At 38.0% G+C, this 23,345-nt stretch overlaps 1 protein-coding gene across 1 annotated transcript in view; it reads right to left on the bottom strand.

Moving 5' to 3' along the window:
• Nucleotides 1-23,345, bottom strand: part of PMP34 (Peroxisomal Membrane Protein 34) — a 129,843-nt gene that overhangs the window by 90,548 nt on the left and 15,950 nt on the right. Inside the window, exons 2-3 of the mRNA XM_090387343.1 lie at nt 22,658-22,718; nt 135-201 (exon numbers count right to left, since the gene is read on the bottom strand). Of these exons, the coding sequence (XP_090243469.1) occupies nt 135-201; nt 22,658-22,718 (128 nt within the window). The remainder of the gene's footprint in view (nt 1-134; nt 202-22,657; nt 22,719-23,345) is intronic.

The raw sequence follows: 23,345 nt of genomic DNA, 5'->3' as shown, positions 1-23,345 counted from the left end.
ATGATATGAGCAGCACATATCATTTTAAATACACTGAAATGTAAATATACTTGAAAAGTGTAACTTTTTTCTTTTTTTATATATCATGTATGTACCTCTTAACAAACAAAACTGAATTATACTTGTATACTTACGCTCCCTCTTCCTTAATAAGATCTTCAACCATAGCAAGAGTGTTCTTAGATGTTCTGTATTCCTCAACTGAAACATAAGTTATAAATGAAAATGCTGTTCATTTTAAAAGCAGACATTTTTATAATCAGTCACACATATACAAATCTAAAAAATAAAGAATTTGTTTTCTACAGATATCTCTGTTTATGAAGTGTATATATTATAAAAAGTATAATATAATATAATTGTAACTACACTGATAAAAAAGAGAGGTGGTCAAACATTCAACAAGTGAGCCACATACTAGAATTTCTGAAAATGTGGAAGGTACAATGTACACAAATTTTTTCATACATTTATTGTGGCTAATTTAATAATTACTACATTCAATCACCCATTTGATCAGTTTTTCAAACATTAAACTTGGAAATGTGATTTCAATCACTGAAAATATCATGATAACATTAGCATCAAGGAAAACATCAACAGTGTTTCCCTTTAATTCTGATGCTACCAATAATGTTACAGTAAAATCTTGTTAATACAAACTCAGTTTATATAGAGTACTCGTTAATATGAAGAACATACCAGTCCCCTGAGAAAGGATAGGCTTTTCTATGTAAATATATTCGTTTATTACAAAATTTGGTTAATATGTATTACAAAATTCATTTTCACCCAGTGAGAAATAAATATTGTTATTTTGTATGTTTAATACAAATCTTGGCACAGCTTGTCGATTATTGCCCTATTATTGCCTCTGGCCACCCGGTTCCCTGCTTCCTGAAGGATGGTACTGACTCGTTAGAAATTACTTTTGTGTAAACAAAACCAGTTTATGGTAGCTACAATATAAGTGCACTCTGAAAAACATAATTTTGAAAGATGAGATGTTATATTATCAAAAGAATAAAAAGTTTTTCTAAGTTTACATACACTACCTCGCTCTCCACGGGATTAAGGTCAATTCAAAGAGTCTTTTGCTACAGTATACAGTAATCTATTTTTTGTGCCATTTTATAAGCACAAAAAATAGCTGATGACTTTTTTCGGAACTTGTGTCTTTAAGTTAATTTGAAATTTGTTTATATTAAATCTCATCTATTATGTTATGGTTACAAAATGTAAAGTGATGGAATTAAGCCTGGAAATTAAACTGAAAATTATACAAGTGGCTGATAGAATTGAATTAGGAAAACGGACATTGCAAAGGAATACAACATCCCATTACATACTTTATCTACAATACTGAAGAACCGAAAAAAAAGAAAAAAAAAAAGGAGCTTCAAACAAAACATTGAGCTGTACCAACAAATGCATGCATCTAATTTGCCAATATCAGGTCCGATTTTGCAAGAAAAAGCAAATTATCTAGCTCAGTAACATAGAATTAGTGACTTCAAATGCAGCAGTGGATGTCTCCAAAGATTTAAAGACAAGAATAACTTGGTTTCGCGAAATGTTTGCGGCGAGTCTGGATTAGTCGACAAAGAAAAGGCTACAGACTGGTTATGTTCTGTATGGTCCATTCTTGAAAAGTATGAGGATATTTTTAATCTTGACGAGACAAGTTTATTTTATAATTTGCTGCCAACCAAAACATTTGTTGTTCGAGGAGTCTTGTCATGGTAGAAAATTAAGTAAACAAAGACTCACTGTTCTGTTATGCTGCAATTCAGATGGCAGTACAAAACTATACCCACTTGTGATTGGTAAGTTTTCCAAGCCAAGATGTTTTAAAGAAGTTAACCAACTTCTGTGTGATTATGTGGCCAGTAGAAGTGCTTCACTTATGGTCAAAATTTTTCGGTCGTGGTAATCAAAAGTGGACAGAAGAATGGCTTCAGAAAAAAAAGGAACATTTTGATGATTCTAGATCGTTGTACAGCACATTCTGCAGAGACATTAAGTTGACAAATATACGGCTGTTGTGTTTAACCTCCCATTACCACCAGTTTTATGTAGCCACTGGATTACTGCATTACTTAAAACCACAAGAGAGCATACAGATCCTGCCTGATAAAGTACTTGATCCTCAATGTAGGAGAAAGGGAACAATTTGCAGCTAAACTGGAATGTCCTGGATGCTACCTGTAATCTTGTTATTGCTTGGGACAGTATTGCATCAAATATAATAATCAACTGCTTCAGAAAAAGAGGCTTTGGAGAGAATATCACCGAAAAACATGATCTAGCAGACGAATGTGATAGCAACATTTAGGAATGGAGGAATTTGAAGGAGCATATGGATTTTGTTGGCAAATTTGAAGAGGTTTGTGAAGATGATGATGAAGTTGCTACCACAGCAATGCCAACACCACAAAAGCTGCTGAGCACGAAGCAAAATGATGATGTTTTTGTTACTAGCGACAAAAAAACGTAAAGCGCACACACACACACACATCTAAAAAAGATGCCCAAAATGCATTGAGCATAATAGAGAATGTATTGGCCTGCAGTAACATTGATAAATAAACAAACAACTATTGCATTTAATAATGTGTGTGCTATAGTTAAAAATGCATATAAGACAAAAACTGCACTGAATATTGGATTATTTCTTTAAATTAGATTAATTTATCAAAAAGTTACAATGGATTGCATGTCTCCTTTTATATTAAGATTAATTATTTTTACTGTGATACTAAAATATTGTATATATCAAAATATATACTGTACAATATTTTCATTCTGTTAATTGCTTTTCTCTTAGTTTATCTTAAAGATAAAATAAAACATATAAAAAGTATATTGTTCCTATTACTATATTGTTAGACAAGGCTTTTGTTTTTATTATTTTATTAATTTAAATTATTTTTGATATTATTATTATTATTCTTAGACATACAGTATGTGCAAAAAAAAAAAGGTAAAATTTTGGTGGATATTGTAGAAAAGTGCATCTAACTGTTTGTCTGCTAATGCAGATGCATGCGGTTCTTATATTGTGGATTTGGAAATATGGGAAATCAGAAGCAGAACCTACTTGTCCACATTTGCTTGGTTATAAGGTTCTTGAAAGTATACCCACAACTGCAAAATTTTTCAATGATTCTTTGCAGTTATTATGGCCAAACTGAGAACTGACTCATGCCAATAAAGTCTGCATTTTTGTTAGTGATGCTGCTTCACATATACCATATTTGATGGCCTACAGGATGCATTGGCATATAGGAGGCATCCCCATTTTAGAAAGAAAAATTAAGGAAAAATGTTTTAGTGCAGTAAGGCATTTAATATTTATTCTAATGTGTACAGTAGGAAAAAGGCTCATCCTAAACATGTGATCAGAACAGCAAGAAAAATACTAATACTGTATAATAATACATTAATTATTAATTAGACATTATTTAACTTTAATGTTCTGCAAAGGGAAAGTTCAGTCTTAGCTGGAGAACTCAGACAAGAAGTGCTGGTCGGGGCATCAAAAGTATTGATGCAAGAACGTTCCCATGGTTCAATTCTGACATCAAACTCGCTTTTCATCGCAAGCAAAAGGCCTACAGACAATGGAAAAGGACGAATAATCAACAAGATCTCATCACATATAAAAGGGAAAGAGCTTTATTTTTAAAACAAAAAAGAATGGCTCACAGGAAGCTGATTTTCAACAGGATACAACTCTCAAAAAGAATACACGCGTTTACGCAAAATCGGTCAACAATGGAAGAGAAGACCTTCAGGGAATGGACAAAATTGGCCTTTGAGCAGCCCAATCAATCCATTTTTCCAGTGTTAGGACACACGAGCTACCCTGTATTCTCTAATTTCGCTATCAGGAGAGACCATCTGATTGAGATCATAAAGAAGCTATCGCTAAAGTCAGTAGTAGGTTCAGACGGGTTTCCACTGTTCATTTTGCAAATATGCAGTGTTTACACTGTTGATATTCTGGTGCATATTTTTAATCAAATCATCATCAAATCATCATCAGATCCCCAAGAAATATGGAACACTTTGTGTTCCAGATTTCTTGCCCAGTACCAAAATGTAAGCATCCAAAAGGACTGAAGAACTACAGGCTGATAGCCATTAGCGCTGTGGATTCCTGAAACTCTTTGAGAAGGCCATTAACCCTGCACTTACAGAACAATGCTTCAACCACAGGACTCCCTACCTACACACAGTAATCAAAGGCAGGTCTACTAGTACCAACCTGCTTGACAAACAAGAATACAAAGAACCCTCAGCGGCCAAGCGCAACTTGATGTCATCTTTTTCGATGTAAAAGCAGCATATGACAGTGTCAGTATTGATGCATTAATACATATCTGGGAGAACTATTTCAATGTGACTGGTAATGCTCTACGAATTTTACAAGCAATTCTAAAACCTAGATTGCTTCTAATCACTCATCAAAACTATCAATATAGGTGCCTGGTCACTACAGGAGTACCACAGGGAGGGGTCCTTTCCCCCCCTTACTGTTCGCTGCAGCCCTTGAACCCTTTCTTGCATCACAACAGGACTTTCTGTCTTATGCAGACAACATTAAATTCTACATAACATCGTCTAACTCTAATCAAGCAGCTACCATCAATCAACCGGCCAATCAAAAAATACAACTAGAAATGTATCTAGATTCAATCAGTCTAGAACTTAATCATGCTAAATCAGCTCAAATGACCATTACAAACAAAAGGTTAAGGAACAAAACACAAATCTGTATCGCAGGGGACCTGTAGCAAAAGTCATCTCACATAAGGACCTAGGCTTAACGTGGGATGAGGGTCTCGCATTTCAGCAGCATCTAAGCGTCACCAAAACGAAGACCTATGTCAGCAATGTGGCTGCTATGCCAAGGGCTCACAGGAATACATGATCCTCAGCTTATTATCCGATATGTCCAACGCTGCCTTTATGCCATTCTATTATATTCCTCCATCATCCTCAGCACCTAAAACCCACTTCAAATTTCTTGGGCTAGAGTACTGGATCTTTAAATGGCTTAATAAAATAACAGGGAAACAGTATACCATCTCTAGATCGGTGCTCTACACAAATTTAGACGTGATGCCTTGGAAACAGATTACTGCCCAAAATATTTAACACTCACTAAACTCATAACTGGATGCATAGATGCTCCCAGAATGGACGACATTGTTAGGATTCCCAGAACAGCAGGATGCTACCACATGGCCCCACGGCTTCCTCTTCAAGCAGGGCTAGACAGTCTAGGTCGCCTAAGTACTATGTTCCTTGGAAACATTATCCAGCTTATCAACAGACTAGCAATTGATCTAGACAAGTTCTGTGACTCAAAAGTATACAGATCAGAAAAACTACAGGAAACTTTCACGTGGATGGAGCTATAACATTTACTCCCACTGGAAAAGCTGTACCTAAATTTGTAAATTTTTTTACTGTTAAATCGGCTACTGAAATTTGTAAATATTTCATATTTATGGCTGTTATTTATGTAAGTTGACCTTGTTACATCCACTGATTGTAAAAACTGAATTATATTTTTCATATAATGTAAACTAGTTTGTTTATATAGAATGTAAATAATTAATTGTACTATGGATCAACCGCCTGGCTGAATGGCCATGTAAGAGGTTCCAACCATATTTATTGGGTCAATAAACTGGTTTATAATAATAATTTTGAAAGAAAAAAAAAAAAAAACTGCCTTCAAATCCCAAAAACTCTTCTTCACTAATGTTGGTATCACTATCTTCAAATAATGCCGTGGTCTTCAGTGCCATCACTAATTCCAGTCTTCTTGAAAGACTTTATAATTATTTTACCACTTATATTTCTCCAAGATTCCTTAACACATTCACACACTTGTGCAATAGTGGGTCTCTTCATTTTTCCTGTGAGTGTAAGATCATGATCCAGTTCTCCCATTCATTTGTTCCACTGTTCTCTCATATTTTGCTTAAATTACTTGTTTATGGACACATCCAAAGGCTGCAATTGGCTTGTCAGGCTACCAGGAATGACAATTACCAGTGTATTCAATTCCCTCACCCTCTTTTTAATGACTTCAGTTCTGTGGGCTCTGAGCTGGTCCCAAATGAGAAGAGATGGTTTTCTTAAGAGACCACCAGGACACCTTGTCCACATTTTTTCGAGCCATAAATTCATTCCAGATTCATCCATCCTTTTGGATGAACACTAACAAATGCACCTGGCATTTTTTCCTAGGTGGAGTTTTTCTTTTAAATATTAAAAATGGTAGTAGTTTTGTACCATCAGCACAGCAGGCACAACTGTGTAATGTGTTTATATTCACAGTTTTGTTGGATGGTGCATGAAAGCTTAGTGGGACCTCGTCCATATTTCCTATTTGGCCAAGTTCAAAAGAAGTTCGTTTTCGTGCCTTAATTACAAATTTATGGAATTCCAGTATTTTTTTCTTCATAATCTGCTGGTAATTTTTGTACAATTGATGTTTTTGTACACATTGATAAACCATGCCTTTGCATGAATCAGTAACACCAACCTCCTGTTCCAGGAAAAATTCAGAATTCCTTGTCCTGCAAATATTCAGGCTTTATGCATAATCATTTTGATAGAAACTTCTTAAATTCCTTTCATCTACTACCCACTTTTTTACATCTTCTTCAAGTTCTGGCCAACATGGGACAGGATGACGAAAGTTATGTTTACTTTTTTTAGCAGCTTGAAATTATTTTTCTTGCTTCTGCCAGAAACATATCAATTTTTCCATAGGCGGTGGCCCAAAAAAATTTCTGCAGCTCTGTTATCATGTTTTTTAGCATGATCTATTACGTTTAGTTTATATCCGATAGTGTAGCTCAATCTCTTTTTCTCCTGCAGCCATTTTCTGAGGGTAAAATACTTTAAAATAATGTCAAATGCCAAGATTAAACAATATTGTTACGAAATGGGGTTCTGATTAAAAACAACTGATATACAATTAACACTGTTCTTTATTTTATTTCAGTCACCCACAATTAAAGTACACTACCATACACGGAGACACACTCAACGTCAAAAAAGCCGGCACAGAACAAACTGGCCTGCCAGTCATGCCACTTCTTAAAGGATTGGCAAACTATTAATCTGGAGAAGAATCTCAAAACTTCTACTGTCTTCTAAGGCTGTTCCTGTGTTCTCTGGCTTTCGAAACTTCTTGGAACTGATTCCAAATAACTCTGCAAGTCCAAAAGTAACCTAGGGTGCCCCGCTATCCTTCAGAAATAAAAATATTCTGACCAAACGGCGAAATGCAACCTACCCACTCGACCCAATGCTGATGAGGGAGGGCTCACTTCCACATATAGGACACAGGGTGATTTTTCAAGGCATTTTTTCAAAAAAAATTGCATCTTATATAACGTCAAATATGGTAATAAAAGCAGCTTCTGCATTACAGGTTTTCTATCCAAAATTGATACACAACTCGTTTAGCCCATGGCTTACATAGGCATGCAGAAACAGTTGACAGAATTTAAGTTAAAGATGGCTACAAGATAGATGTGTTATTTGTTGTATTAAAAAAAGATCTTCATAAAAGTCCCTACACAAAAGAGCTATTTACAGAGATATACAGTTGTACATAAGAAATGATGTAGTCTTCCATTTTGCACATCATGAGTTCAGTGTTTTCAATATTGGGGTGTTTTTTTTTTACCACTTCTCTTAAACGCTCCCAAAAAGAAATGACAGTCTTAAGCTGACACTCTTTGGGTGTCCTTTTCTTCCTCTTCCTCTCTAGTGTCACGCTCTGTAATTTTCTCCAACTGTTGTAGCTCCTCTGTTGTTAGCTCATGCCCATGAGTGTCAATAAGGTCCTCCACATCATCTTTACCAACATCCAAACCCATTGATTTACAAGAGTGACAATATCATTTGTCAAAGAACCATCATCTTCAAATCCATCAACGTTATGGATAATTAAAGGTCAGATGTTTTTCCAAGTGGAATTTAAGCACCTGGTAGAAACATCAATCCAAGAAATTAATCAGCCTCACATGGTTCAGCATGTTGAACTTCAACCTCAAATTCTTTGAGGGTGACAGCATTTTTGCCAGAGGTCAGTGCAAAGCAACTTGCGAACATTTTCATGGTGTAGATTTTCTTGAAGTTTGCAGTCACTTGCTGGTCCATTGGTTGAAGAAGAGGAGTGGTGTTGGGTGGCAAATATTTAATTTGACTTGAACAAGATTGAGGTCATGGTCTGGCACATTATACAGCAGAAGCAGTGCCTTCACAGGAAGCTTATTTTTCTCAAGGTAACTCTTCACTGAAGGACAGAAAACTTCAAGCTCCCATTCATTCAAGACATATCCTGTAATCAAGGCCTTCTTGTTACTGCACCAAAACACTCCCAGCAAGCCCTTGCCGACCTTTTGTTGTTTAAATACTCTGGGGGTGTTAGAATGATATACAAGCAAAGACTTCAGCTTAAAATCTCGAGAGGCTTTGGCACCCAACAGGAGATTGAGCCTATCTTTCACAGACTTATGCCCAGGTAAACTAGCCTCATCCTTAGTGATGTACATTCTCCTGGGCATTCACTTCCAGAAGAGGCCGGTTCTGTCAATGTTAAAAATCTGCTGGGGAAGATAACCCTCCTGATCAACAAACTCTTGGAATTTAATTTTAAAGGTCTCAAATGCTTTTTTTTAAATCAGCACTGGATACCTCTCTATGCCCTTCAACACTTTTGATATTCACTCTTTTTTTGAAACGCACAAACAAGCCTCTGTTTGGCTTTAAAGTCTTCAAAGTGCACAGCACTCTGCCACTGGTTGATGGAGCTTTAAGTTTCAGACTGTCATAGATCTGAAAAAAAATCGTATGAGTGATGTTCTGCATGCCACACGTTGAAGAATAACAAAGATGCTAATTGGTTGAGAACAATCGTGCAAGTGATGTTCCACATGCCACATGTCTGAAAATTTCCACCCATGTATCATTCCGGCTATATCGGAAAGCCATTGGTACCTTTAAATACCATCAGTCCTTAAAATAAAAAATCATATGGAAGGTATATCAGTTCCTGAGAACATGAAATGACATTGACATTCGATGTTCTCAGGAACTGAATGGAATCGAATGTCAATGTCATTCAATGTTCTCATCGTAAGTAGAGGCCCTACTGTACTCTTTTGAAGCGCAGGAAACGAATTTTCTCACTGGAAACCATTAAACTGAGTATAATGTCATTCCTGCTTTGCACATGCTATAGACCAGTGGTTTTCGACCGGGGTGCCACGGCACACTATGGTGCCACAACAACATTCTTGGCTTGCCATGTAATTTCGGTTTAAGTTAAAAGTTATTATTATTATTTATTTTTTTACTTTTTGAAATTTATACATTTATTTCATTATAAATAGCTGTACAGTATCCATTGTACCGTATCTTTTTAATTTTGTGGTAATCTATAATTGATCTTTATTTAGTACCTCTATATAAAGAATAAAATTATTATAACAAGGTGTCTCAAAAATATTGGTACAAACGTTTAGGGGAGGTAGGTAGCATCTAAAGGAATGCGAATCGCATAGGAACCCATAACCAGAAACGTCACGGAAAAGTAGTAGCAGGGGCACAAGAAGCAGAAATGACTCAAGACAGTCATTAGTGGCAAACATTTATTTGACATAATATTAACAATGGAGTACGAGATGGATGCATTTCATGATGTTACAACAGATGCTCGAAGGTTACACCATGAGACGCAATGCATGCGTGACACCAACGCAGCATGGATTGGCGGACACGGTCAAACACACCTGGGAGTTTCTTTGACAGTAGCAGCAGCGCAGACGAGTCTCGCCACGAGATCCATTTCTGTCTCCACAGACGATTCATACACGATAGATTTGAGGGCACCCCACAGAAAGAAATCAAGGTTCGATAAATCAGGTGAGCGTGGGGGCCAGGAAACGGGTCCACCACTGCCAATCCATCGACGCCCCAAAACGCCTGTTCAAATGGTCATAAACATACCTTCCATAATAGGCAGGCACCACGTCATGTTGAAACCAAATGTTGAGTCTCACATTTGCTGGAACATCGTCAAGTAACCTTGGTAGAACTTTTCAAGAAAGATCCGATATTTAGCGGAGTTCATGCAGAATGGTAACAGGTATGGGCCGACTAAGCAGTCACTGACCATCCATACCTGCCCACACATTTATTGTGAAGCGATACTGTGCCACATGAGGGCGCACACTGTGTGGGTTGTCGTGTGCCCACACATGAGCATTGTGCTGATTGAATAAGCCTTCCTGAGTGAAATAAGCCTCATCCATGAACAAAACATAGGCTGGAAAATCAAGTCTTGAACACTTTCTTGGAGAAACCACTGCGCAAAAGCCACACGTGCAGGATGATCTTGGAGGAGCAGTAACTGAACCCTTTGGAGATGAAAAGGGTGTAAGGAATCATCGTGCCAGACATGCTGTACACTGCAACGAGACACTCCTAAGGCAGAGGCAACGGCACGTGTGCTGGTAGTAGGATTATTCTGGACGGCATTCAAAACACTTTCTTCCATGGCGGGAGTTCGCATCGAACGTGGTCTGCCCGCACTATTCCTGTTACCTCTAAATGACCCATAAACGCACGAATTTTGATGCACACACGCAAACAAACAGTGGTCCGGTACATGTCTGTCTGGGAAGCGTTCTCTATAAATTCATTGAGCGGCTCGTCCATTGCCCTCTGTCGACTGGCTTCACTTCCTTGGACATAAAGTCCAAGGAAGTGAAGCCAGTCGACATCGATGGACAGGGCAGTGTCGAGTCAGTTTGGTGTGATATAAGCATAGGGAAATCAAAATTGAGAGTAGGAGTGTGCTATAGGCCTAATGACTCTGATGAGTATAATAAGATATTGTACAGGGAAATAGAGTGGGCCAGTAAATCAGAGAGTCTTATAATGGGGGATTTTAATTTCCCAGATATTGACTGGAATTTGTGGGTTGGTCACTCGCACACTAGCAAGGCTTTTGTGGATTTATTGGATGATTGCTTTCTACATCAGCATGTTCGTGAGGCAACAAGAGGGAGCAATACTCTTGATCCGATTATCAGTAGCGATTCTTCATGCATTAAGAATCTGCAGATAAATGAACCACTAGGTGGCAGTAATCACAGTGTGTTGAAGTGGGATTTACTCAAGGAGGTAACTACCATCAGAGGTAAAGGGAAGGGTTTTTTGTTTTCGTAAAGGCGACTATGATGGTCTGAGACAGTATTTAAATTCTATACAGTGGGACCAACTGATGATGTTACCAACAGCAAACTCAAAATGGGAAGCATTCAAGGAACTAATCTTGGAGGCTACCAGGCTTTGCATACCAATTAAGAAATATTGTTCAAGGTTTAGGCCTAAATGGTTGTCTGATGAACTAATGAGACATGTGGCAGAGAAGAAAAATGCATGGGATACATACAAATTAATGGGTGACATGGAAGCCTATGATAGATATAAGTTGGTCTGTAACCAAGTCACAAAGGAGATTAGGCAGGCAAAGGCAGACCTACGAAAAATCCTTGGCAAAGGATGCAAAGAAAAACAGAAAAGAGTTCTTTACCTATTTAAACTCAAGAAGGAAAGGGATGAATCAGATTGGTCCACTGGATATTGATGGTTCAACAGTTGAGGATCCTCCTCAGGTGGCTAACAATCTAAACGAGTATTTTGCATCTACATTCACGCATGAGGAGTTATTCAGGAAGGAGAATGATGTAGGTAAAGTAAACATTGGCAGTGAGCTGGATGATTTTGTAATAACTGAGAGGAAAGTGGAGGAGAGATTGTTGAGGATAAACATAAAAAAGGCACCTGGGGTGGATGGGATCTATCCAGTTATATTAAAGGAGGCAGCAAAGGAAGTAAGCAAACCCCTAGCCATAATTATGAGAGCTTCTTTGGACTCAGGGGAGGTACCCATAGACTGGAGATGTGCAAATGTAACCCCAATTCACAAAGGAGGATCAAAGGCTGACACAAGTAATTATAGACCTGTTAGTTTAACTTCTGTTCCAGGTAAATTAATGGAGGCACTGGTTAAAGAAGCACTGCAGGATCATCTAGACAAGAATTCAGTTATAGCTCATGGTTTTGTTAAGGGCAGGTCTTGCCTGACCAATTTGATTGGATACTATGATGTAGCCACAAAAGAACTGGATGCAGGGAATAACTTTGATATTATATATTTGGATCTTAGAAAGGCTTTTGATACTGTTGCACATGGAAGACTGCTGCACAAATTGGAGCAGTGTGGCATTGGAGACAAATTGCTGCTATGGATAAGGGGATGGTTGAGTGGCAGAAGACAGAGAGTGGTAATCAATGGACACTGCTCAACGTGGACTAATGTTATTAGCGGAGTTCCTCAGGGTTCAGTGTTGGGTCCGTTGTTGTTTTCGGTGTTTATGAATGATATTGATGATGGGATATCAAGTTTAATGTCCAAGTTTGCAGATGATACAAAGGTTGGCAGGGTTGTTAAGGACACCACTGACGCTATGCTGCTGCAACAGGATCTGGAAAGGTTGAACAGATGGGCTGAGAGGTGGCAAATGAAGTTTAACATTGACAAATGTAAAGTACTACATATGGGAAAAAGTAACCCCAGAGCAACGTATCAACTATGCGGTACTACACTGACAGTGGTGGAGAATGAAAAGGACCTGGGGGTAATTGTGCAGGCAGATATGAAGTTCTCTGAGCAGTGCAGACGAGCTGCAAGAGTAGCTCATGGTGTCTTGTCAATGATATACAGGAATTTTTCTAGCAGGGATAAGGAGGTGATTATTCCCTTGTATAAGGCAATGGTTAGGCCACATCTTGAGTACTCGTATACAGGTCTGGAGGCCTCATTTCAAGAAGGATGTAGAGCTGCTGGAACGGGTACAGAGAAGGGCAACAAGACTAGTGAATGGAACAAAGGGTTGCTCTTACGAAGAAAGGCTTAAGTTTTGCCAATTACAAAGTCTGGAGACTAGGCACCGGCAAGGTGATCTGATAGAGGTGTATAAGGCTTTGAATGGTTTGAGCATGCTCAATGCCAATGGGATTCTTCATCTTGCTCAGAATAATCAGCTCAGAGGGCATAAATTCAAATTGAGGAAGGACGGATGTCGGATAGATGTGCGGAAATTTGCCTTTGGCCAGCGGGTGGTTGGTTGGTGGAACAGACTTCCATCACTTGTTGTTGAAGTTGATAGCCTAAACAAATTTAAGGCTCAACTGGACAGGTATTTCGAGCGAACGGAGGGGTGAAATGGGAGTGGTGTGTGTGTGTGTTTTTTTTTTTTTTTTGGCTGATGCTGAATAAGCTTGCTTTCTTGCATCATATGCCTCTACTAATGCTAATGCTAAAACATAGGCTGGAAAATTCAAGTCATGAACACTTTCTTGGAGAAACCACTGCGCAAAAGCCACACGTGCAGGATGATCTTGGAGGAGCAGTAACTGAACCCTCTGGAGATGAAAAGGGTGTAAGTAATCATCATTCCAGACACGCTGTACACCGCAACGAGACACTCCTAAGGCAGAGGCAACGGCACGTGTGCTGGTAGTAGGATTATTCTGGACGGCATTCAAAACACTTTCTTCCATGGCGGGAGTTCGCGTCAAACGTGATCTGCCCACACTATTCCTGTTACCTCTAAATGACCCATAAACGCACGAATTTTGATGCACACACGCAAACAAACGGTGGTCCGGTACATGTCTGTCTCGGAAGCATTCTCCATAAATTCATTGAGCGGCTCGTCCATTGCCCTCTGCTAATCCATACACTAAGTGCATGTCTGCCAGCTCACAGTTCGTATATCGATGCATGCTCTTCGTGCAGCGACTACTACTTGAATGAGTAAACCAGAAATTTTTTCTCTCGCGAACTGATGAACAGCGTCGTCTACCGACTTACGGTGACGTTTCCGGTTATGGGTTCCTATGCGATTCACATTCCTTTAGATGTTACCTACCTCCCCTAAACGTTTGTACCAATATTTTTGAGACACCCTGTATAGGGATATATCAAAAGGTCGAAAACCACTGTGTTAGGTATTTCTTTTGGCCCAGAAGTGCTGTGAAAAAATTACTGGGACACTAAGGGCGCCGTGAACCTAGAAAGTTTGGGAACCTCTGCTATAGACTGTCAGAGATTCAAAGGATAATGAAGTTAAACAGTTCAATGTCACTGCCAATGGTGAAAAATGAAAGCATTAATGCTCTTGTTGAGGAATTGTGTTATACTGACAAGAGATGACTTCCCATTCTCCTGTATCTTTGTATCCTTCTTTGAGGTGCTCATAAATTATGGATGCTTTCCATAAACTCAGCTGACAAGTGCTAATTCAGTTATCAACAATTAATGTATAGTTAATCTCTTGCCAGTGCACACCAGTGCTGTATTATTTGTTGATTGTGTTCTCTGCTTAACATTAGCCGTCTTTGTGAGTTTAATTTCAAAATAATAATTTCATTAATATTTTAAGATAAAACTCCATCATGAGTTCCAACTGATCGGTGCCTCCGTAGCCAGGTGGGAAGCAGCAGCAGTGCATAGCACACGCTTCTTGATTAGACTGGAGTTTGATCCCATCACCACCAAATATGGAAAGGTCAGGGAATGACCACTGCATATTCCGGGAGCAATATGGCCTTAGTTGCTAATGCTCCTAAAAAAAACCAAATAACAATAACAATCCAACTGATCATCAACATCGCCAACTAGCATTACAGGTAAGATGCCTTGGTAGTCTCACGTCTTGATACAAAACTAGATATTGTAAAAAGGCACAAAAAAGTAAATGTTCACCAGATATTTATTTTTTTTGTGCCTACTATCCTACCTTGTTGTTGTTGTTGTTGTTGTTGTTGTTAGCAGTCTTGATTGCTAACAACAACAACAAGGTAGGATAGTTAACTTGTATCTGTATCTTGCACCTTCAAGGGCGTGCACCTATCCTTAGTAGTACCAACAAAATAACAGCAAATGTAGCAGAAACTACAACAGGAGCTGTATTGCAAGTGAGTAAATGCAGGATATGATAATGGACAGGATGGAAAACCTACTCAGTTTGGGGACTGAAGAACTAACACAAACTTATTCTGCTGAGTTGGATCATGACTCAGGAAAAAGCAAAATCATTGTGGAATAATTTAAGGGATAATTAAGGCCAAGAAGGTTCTTCAATCAGTTAAGAGATGTTTAGAGCTAGTCAGGGTTGAGTTGGATGTTTTAAGAAACATGCTAACCTGTATACAACTTACATGTAAAAGAGGTAGTAAATGCTAATGCTGAGATGGCTGAACTTAACAATACTATAATCTCCCAAGTAGACCTAAATAGAGCTGATGAGGTTGTGACAGGTGTGTGATTTTATAATGTCCCTTTGTTTTCCCATGCACAAAGACCTGACCCAAATGCAATATTCCAAATTGGCACTCACCATAATTTTTATAAATTAAGAATAATATCCCTGTCTCTGCTAGCCAAGTTCTATTGGAAAAATTCATATCTGTATCATAACACCAAAATCTTTCTCATCCTGAACCACCTTTAATTCAGTGTTTAAAGATTTTATCGCAAGATTTCTTTTCCCCAAATCGTATAACCAATCTATGTCATTCTGAAGAAGCACTGCCTAGCCTTGATTGTTAACTATCCTACCCACCTTTAAGTGATCAGCAAATATTGACAGCCATACCTGTGTATCCTCATCAAAATCGAGGAAAATCTGAAATAAGAGGGGCTGCAACACTGAACCCCCGTGAGACTCCACTCACTACATTATAGCTGTCTCCTTTCACTATGCCAGCCCCTGATCCACCTGCAGATCTTTCCAGAAACTCACATTGAGGGAAAAAAAAAAAAACTTTAAAAGTAAACTAGTTTATTATTTGTACCAGCATATTAGAGAAAGTATTAAGGGTTAAAAAATATACTTGTCCTCATCATTACTAACAAATCAGATGACATTACAGTGTTTAAAGTACAGAAACCGTTGTCAGGATGTGATCATGCAATCATCGATTGGAAGATGAAGAAAGATGTTGCAGTAGTTAAATGTAAAGGCATGGATTTTAACTTCAGAAGAGACTTTGGCAGTTTAAGGCACTATATGACATCTGTGAACAGGACAGATTGAAAAGGGATGGCAAATACATTTGAATTATGGAATACTTTTAAAGCAAAAAAAAAAAAAAAAAAAAAAAATCACAGAAGCCATAATGCGTACATACCTTTAAGAAAATATTGCAGGAGGAGGATGCCAAAATGGATGACTGCAGAGATGGCTGGTCAAATAGAGCAGAAAAAGATAGCAGCGAACAGTTACAGAGCAATGAAAAGTACTGACGCCTACAATAGGTAAAATTTTATCTGTAACAGTACCACATTATACAAAGTAAACTTGACCAAAGTCGTCATCCTGCCATAAAATACAGGAATCAATCCATTAAATATACTCCTGAGGTGAAATATCTTGGCATGCTTCTTGATGATGGCATGAGTTTTTTTTCACATATCATGGAAAATGAGTTGTTCTGCTCAATGTAATCTATATTAAGGAAATCTTCCCTAATCCTGAAGATTTAGGTTTGTATCAGATTTGTGCTTGAAGAGCAAGAAGCACTATTTATTCTTTATTCTTATTTGCTTTCTTCTCTTCTTTTTATAGGGTGGATCCCTTCATATGATCCTCTCCTTTCCTATCTCTTTCCATTCCACTCCAAGTTCCCATACTCCTCTTTCTTTACTCCTAACTACATTTTCTCTTTAAAATCGCTCTTTCTTGGGACTTTGTCCTGGGAAAGAGCAACAAGAGAAAGCAGATCCTGGCCACCTCCATATGGCAGGGATGGGGTGGGACATAGTGACCAGGTGTTGCCACTTCCCACCTGCTAAGAGCCAGGTACCAGCCAAAAACATAACAGAAAACTTGCATAATAACATTTACACACCCAACACACTACATACAAATGGCCAGTTTTGGTATAAGCTTCAACACAAGAAGTACAATAGTGGCTAAGGGGGGAACTCTGGGGTCTGCCACAACAACACATGAATATCCCTGAATATATCCCTTTAACAGTACCACAAATAAGGTCAGGAAGGCCAAGGCTGCATATAAAAAATCATTGGCTAAGAAAGCAAAGAATGGGAACAAGGAATTTTTCATGTATGTGAATACAACAAAGAAAGCGAATCAGATCAGACCCCTGTGCACTGGGTGTGGGAAAGTTTTAGATAACCTATTACAGGCAGTGATAATGTAATCCAGGGCCATGTAGTTAGATATGGCATTCTGAAGGACACACTACATGGCTTTCTTAAGGGTAAATCATGATTAACTAACTTAGTAGGCTTATTGTGACACAGTTACTCGTGAGCTGGATTTAGGGAATAATTTTGACATAGTTTATTTGGATTTTAGCAAAGCATTTGATTCTGTTCCTCATGAGAGGTTGCTGTATAAGCTTAAACAGGTTGGGATTACTAGCAAGATTCTAAGATGGATTGCTGGGTGGCTGCAGGGCAAAGGGTTGTGATTAATGTATATGCTTCAGATTGGTGTAACATCAAGAGTGGGGTCCCTCAAGGATTGGTTCTTGGACCACTGTTTTCTCATTTTAATAAATGACACCGACAAAGGGATAGAAGGTGTGATGTCAAAATATGCAGATGACATAAAGACTGGCAGAGTCGTTAATGATCAGTGCCAAGCAACGCTCCTTCAGGATGACTTGAACAGACTTCAAAGATGGTCAGTGGCAGCTATGTTTTAATGCTGCTAAATGAAAGATATTATAATTGGGGAAAAGCAACCCACAAATAAATTAAACATTTGGTGGGGTTGAATTAAAAACATTGGAGGAAAGGGATCTGGGAGTTACAATACAGGCAGATATGAAGTTTTCTGAACAGTGTAAACAGGCAGTCAGGAAAGCCTTGGTTGCCTATTGATGATTTATTGAATGTTATCCTGTAGAGATATGGAGGTCATAATCCTACTGTATAAGGCAATTATAAGACCACATTTGAAATACTGTGTTCAAGTATGGAGACCACATCTAAAAAAAGACAGCGTCTAGAAAAGGTCCAGAGACAGCAACTCAAATGGTGAGATCAGCAGAAGGACGACTGCATGAAGAAAGATTACAATTATTATATGGGCTACAGAGCTTGGCAACCAGGTACCTCAAAGGTTGCAAGACCTGATTGAGGTTTATAAGGCTCTGAGAGGGATTAGTAGTAAAATGAATGAAGGTGGAATTCTCACTGTTCTAAACAATGCCAGTACTGTACAAGGGATCATAAATTCAAATTACAAGGCTTGAGGTTTAGCTTAGTTTGTAGGAAGTTTTTTAGGCAGTGAGTCATTGACAGCTGGAACAAGTTACCTTCATGGGTAACTGAGGCTGACATTTTGAATAAATTCAAAGGTCTACTGGATACTTACCTGTGTGAGGAGAGAAGCATATACAGCTAGGCCTCGCATAACGCAAGTTCGATTAACGTGATATTCAGTTAACGCTATTTGAAAAATGATACCACTTTTCACTTTACACGATGCAAATTTCCAGTTAACGTGATTTTTTTTTTTTATGCAATAGTTGAAAAAGATTTGAATTGCGCGTTAAGCTTACCGCGAATCATACAGTCAATAAACAAACGTTTGCCTGCTGCCCGCCTCGGTGTGTTCCATCAACCATCAGAAGAAGACCACGAAGGAGATAACAGTAAAAGAATTAGATGAAATCTTTCATATCCCATAGAACCTCAAACAAAATTTTGAGGTTTGATGTTCTCTGCTATATTTATTTCGCCAGGGCCCAGAGAAGATTGTTGTTGGCTATTGGAAATTGATTGATGAAAAGAGAAAGTCAACACTGTTCAAATATTTCCGCAAAAGTAATTTCTTCATTTGGGCGCCTTTAATGTCTCAGTAATTTTTTCAAGGCGCACCCAGACCAAAAGAAATACCTAACAGTTTCGTTTAGTAGTTAGGTCCAAACAACTTAATAAGAAATGCTGAAACTGTGAACTGCCTCGAGCTAGTAGTTTACGCAGCATCCGACAGATGTCGAGTATTGCTGTGTTTCCCTCGAAAATTTAAAATATTCCGCGGGGCACAATTCAAGAACCGCTGTTTTATGCAGTAAACATTTAATTCCATAATTATTTTCATCATCTTTTACATTATATACAGTTAAAAAGTTATTTAAAAGGTATTTTTAAAATTCTTTATGGACACTCCAGAAGCAATTATAATTTTTCCTATTGGTTATGATATTCGATTAATGCGTTTCCGTTTTGTGCAATGCGCTCGTGGGACGAATTAATCGAGGCCCGCCTGTAATTTCTTGTGTAGTTGGTTGGGTTCTTTCTTCTTTATTTTTTTCTTTTCTTTTGAACGACACAGCAAAAGCCTGTGGTTTCCTTGCACTATATGGCGAATACCATTACTGTTACTATCCCAACACACTTCAGTTTGCAGTAGCCTCTCATGAGCAACCTAATGGAAAGCTTTACTAAAATCCAGATATGTTTAAATTGTTTCCAGCATCTTAAGTACTTTATGACTTCATTATGGAAAGTAACCAGATTTGTCAGGCAACTTCCCTTTAGGACTCCATTCTTATCAAGATGTTTCTGTATTACATCCTTAATCACCAATTCCATGATCTTATCACCTATGGAAGTCAAACTCACTAATCTATTATTAATTTCTAAATTTCTCTACAGAGTGATTCCCATAGTGAGAATTACTGTCCTGTAACATGAAAATTTTCCTGTTGTCCTAAATTATCTCATAACATTTCATATTGAGTTAGCATTAGCATTAGTAGTGGCATATGATGCAAGAAACCAAGCTTATACGGCATCAGCAAAAAAAAAAAAAAAAAACTTCTTCCCATTTCTTCCTTGAATCTATTTAAGCTATCAACTTCCAGAATGACAGTTGGAAGTTTGTTCCAACAATCAACCACTCACCTGGCTAAAGGCAAATTTCTGCACATCTATTCTGCAACTGTCTTTCCACAATTTGAATTTATGCCCTCTCAAATGCATAATCTGAGCTAGAGAAGAATCCATTAGCATTGAGCTTGGTCAATCCATTCAAGGCCTTATACACCTCAATCAAATTACCTTGCAGGTGCCAGGTCTGCAGAGCCTTTCTTGGTAAGAGAAACTCTTTGTTCCCCTCACCAATCTCATTGCCCTTTTCTGTACTCATTCCAGCAGCTCTACATCCTTCAATGAGGCCTCCAGACCTGTATGCAGTACTCAAGGTGTGGCCTGACCATTGGCTTATACAGAGGGATAATCAGCTCCTTATCCCTGGTAGCAAAGATCATGTATATCATTGACAAGACCCCATGAGTTGCTCTGACAACATGTCTGCAGCACTCAGAAAACTTCATATCTGACTGCAAAATTACCCTCCAGGTCTTGTTCATTCTCCACTATCCAGAGAATGAAGATGCAAAATACTCATTCAATTTGTCAGCTACTTGATCAAGTTCATCAACAGAGTGTAGTACCACACAGTTGGTACAGTTACTCTGGGGTTACTGCTACCCATATACAGTACTTTGCATTTGTCAATATTAAACTTCAGTTGCCACCTCTCAGCCCATCTGCCCAACTTTTCTAGATCCTGTTGCAGCAGCATACCATCATTACTGTCATTAACAACTCTGCTAACCTTTGTATCATCTTCAAACGTGGACATTAAGCCTGATATGCCTTCATCAATATCATTGATAAATATAGAAAACAATAATGGTCCCAACACCAAACCCTACGGGACTCCACTAATAATATTAATCCACAAAGAGCAGTGTTCATTGATTACTACTCCGTCTTCTCCCACTCAACCAGCCATGGCAACAACTTGCCCTTAATGCTATACTGCTGCAATTTGTACAGTAGCCTTTTATGTGCAACAGTATCAAAAGAGTTCCTGAAATCCAAGTATGTATCAAAATTATTTTTTTTTGCATCCAGTTCCTCTGAAACTAAATTGAAGTATCCAATCAAATTGGTCTGACAAAGTTTCCCCTTAAACTCATGCTGTGTCTGAATTATAACTGCAATCTTGTCTAGATAATCCTACATTGCTTCTTTAACTAGTGACTCCATTATTTTCCCTGGAATAGAAGTTAAACTAACAGGTCTGTAATTAATCATGTCACCCTTGATCCCCTTTGTGAACTGAGGTTACATCTGCATATATCCAGTCCAGCGGTCCCTCCCCTGAATCTAAGGATGCTCTCATAATTATGGCTAAGGGTTTGCTTACTTCCTTTGCTGCCTCCCTTAATATAACAATTTCTCCTCCACTTTGCTCTCATTTATTACAATATCATTAGCTCCCTGTTAGAATTTAATAAACTTCTGGCTTCCACTTCCTTACAGAATTCTTCGTATGTGAATGAAGATGCAAAATACTCATTCAATTTGTCAGCTACTTGATCAAGTTCATCAACAGTCAAACCATCAATATCAAATAGACCAAGTGGAGTTCCTATATGCCATCATTATATCCTCTGAAAGCAAATCAGGTTGATATGTCTGCCAAAAGAGTTATGTACTTCAAAGTCTATGGTTACTTGCACAATAAACACTGAACCATGTAGATATATTTTCTTGAGACTGACCAGCCTGAAACCTTCTTTAGGCTCTCTGCAACAGAAACTTTCAAACAACTGGTTCCTTTCATTCTTAACAAATCAGTAACCCTAACGCGATGGATAGCTCATTTAATGAAAAATAAACTTCTTGAATAAAATATGGTTGCTTTATAGATTATGTGAGCAACTAAGTCACCAGGGAGTCAGGCAATAATAATTTGCATCATGTGAAATTGTTACCCTCTTTGGATATGTAAAATCCACTCCTTGCCTGTTTGCTGGACAAAAAGCCTGAGTTTCCAGGAGAAAAACCCTCCATGAAACTCGGGCTTTTCATGCTACCCTTGTCTGAGACCGAGCCACGTTATGAAGAAACCCATAAAAATTCTGCTCATCGCTGATTGGGTTCAAATCCGGGCCTTTTCCACCCAGTGTGGGTAGGATGGTGCTTATATGTGCTGTGCTACCACGAGGACCCACAGAACATGCACATCTGCCCATGAACACATTATTTCTACAGATATAATGCACCTAAGTTTGTGAATGCATGCTTGGGGGCTGTTAACATCGATATCTCATCTTGTCCAATCTGTGTCATTGAGTTTGCGTACTTTTCACATTCTGTTTTCAGTAATGAGTGAAGGATGACAATGCATATTGGAAGATAGTGCATTTCATCATTTTAATTCTACCAATTATAATTACGATCCTGTCACACCATGCAGAAAAGCCCCAAGTTGTCTGCATAGATGAAGTGAGCAACTAAGTCACCATGGAGTCAGACAGCAATAATTTGCAGTATACAAAATTGTTAGCCTCTTTGGATATGTGATGATCCACTCCTTGCATGTCTACAATATATGTGAAAAATATATTACAAAGTATTAAAGTAAATTTTAAAAACTAGTTTATACAAAAATATTCCAAAATGGGATAGTCAAACTGAATCACTTACCTTGCAATCTTGAGCGTACTGTGTCAAGAGGAAAAAATACTGTCATAGCTGTTATGCTTCCCTAAGTATAGACAAAACAACCTGATGAGCAATTTAAAGGATGTTCACATAGTTATAAAAATCAAAAACTGTATTCAAAACAACTGATTTTTCTGTGAAAAACCTTTCTTGTGTCTAATATATTTTGAAAAGAATGTTAAAATACCTAGAGAATCAAGAAAAAAAATGCCTAAAGAATCAAGAAACCATTTTAAAATAAATGAATATTAATTAAAAGATTGAATAATAAAATTCACCTTTTTTATGTTTCTTCCATAATCTTGTATAATTTGACTATGCTGATTAAAATAAGATCAAATTTTTTTCGAATTCTGGTTACCTGAGCAAATAGTTCATAGACCCATCATATATTGTATGCAAATTGTTCTCTGATTGGTTTGCATGTTCACTGTACACAAAAAAAAAAAAAAAAAAAAAAAAGTTCCATGGAGAAAAATGCTGATTACAGAGAAAATGTCAGTTTTTGCATGGTATACCCATGCAAAAACTGACAGAGAAATAAACAGCACTGTTTCTTACAATAGCAGCACACAATTTTCACCTGTGTGCAGCATCAGGATATTAGCATTATTAATACTAGCAAATGATACAAGGAAACAAGCTCATACAGCATCATCAACAAAAAAAA

Source organism: Mastigoproctus giganteus, chromosome 13 (genome assembly GCF_048544385.1).
Source record: "Mastigoproctus giganteus isolate SK-2022 chromosome 13, ASM4854438v1, whole genome shotgun sequence".
Lineage (NCBI taxonomy): Eukaryota > Metazoa > Arthropoda > Arachnida > Uropygi > Thelyphonidae > Mastigoproctus > Mastigoproctus giganteus.
The sequence above is the reverse complement of the archived record's forward strand: the minus strand, read 5'-3'. Positions and strand labels throughout refer to the sequence as shown.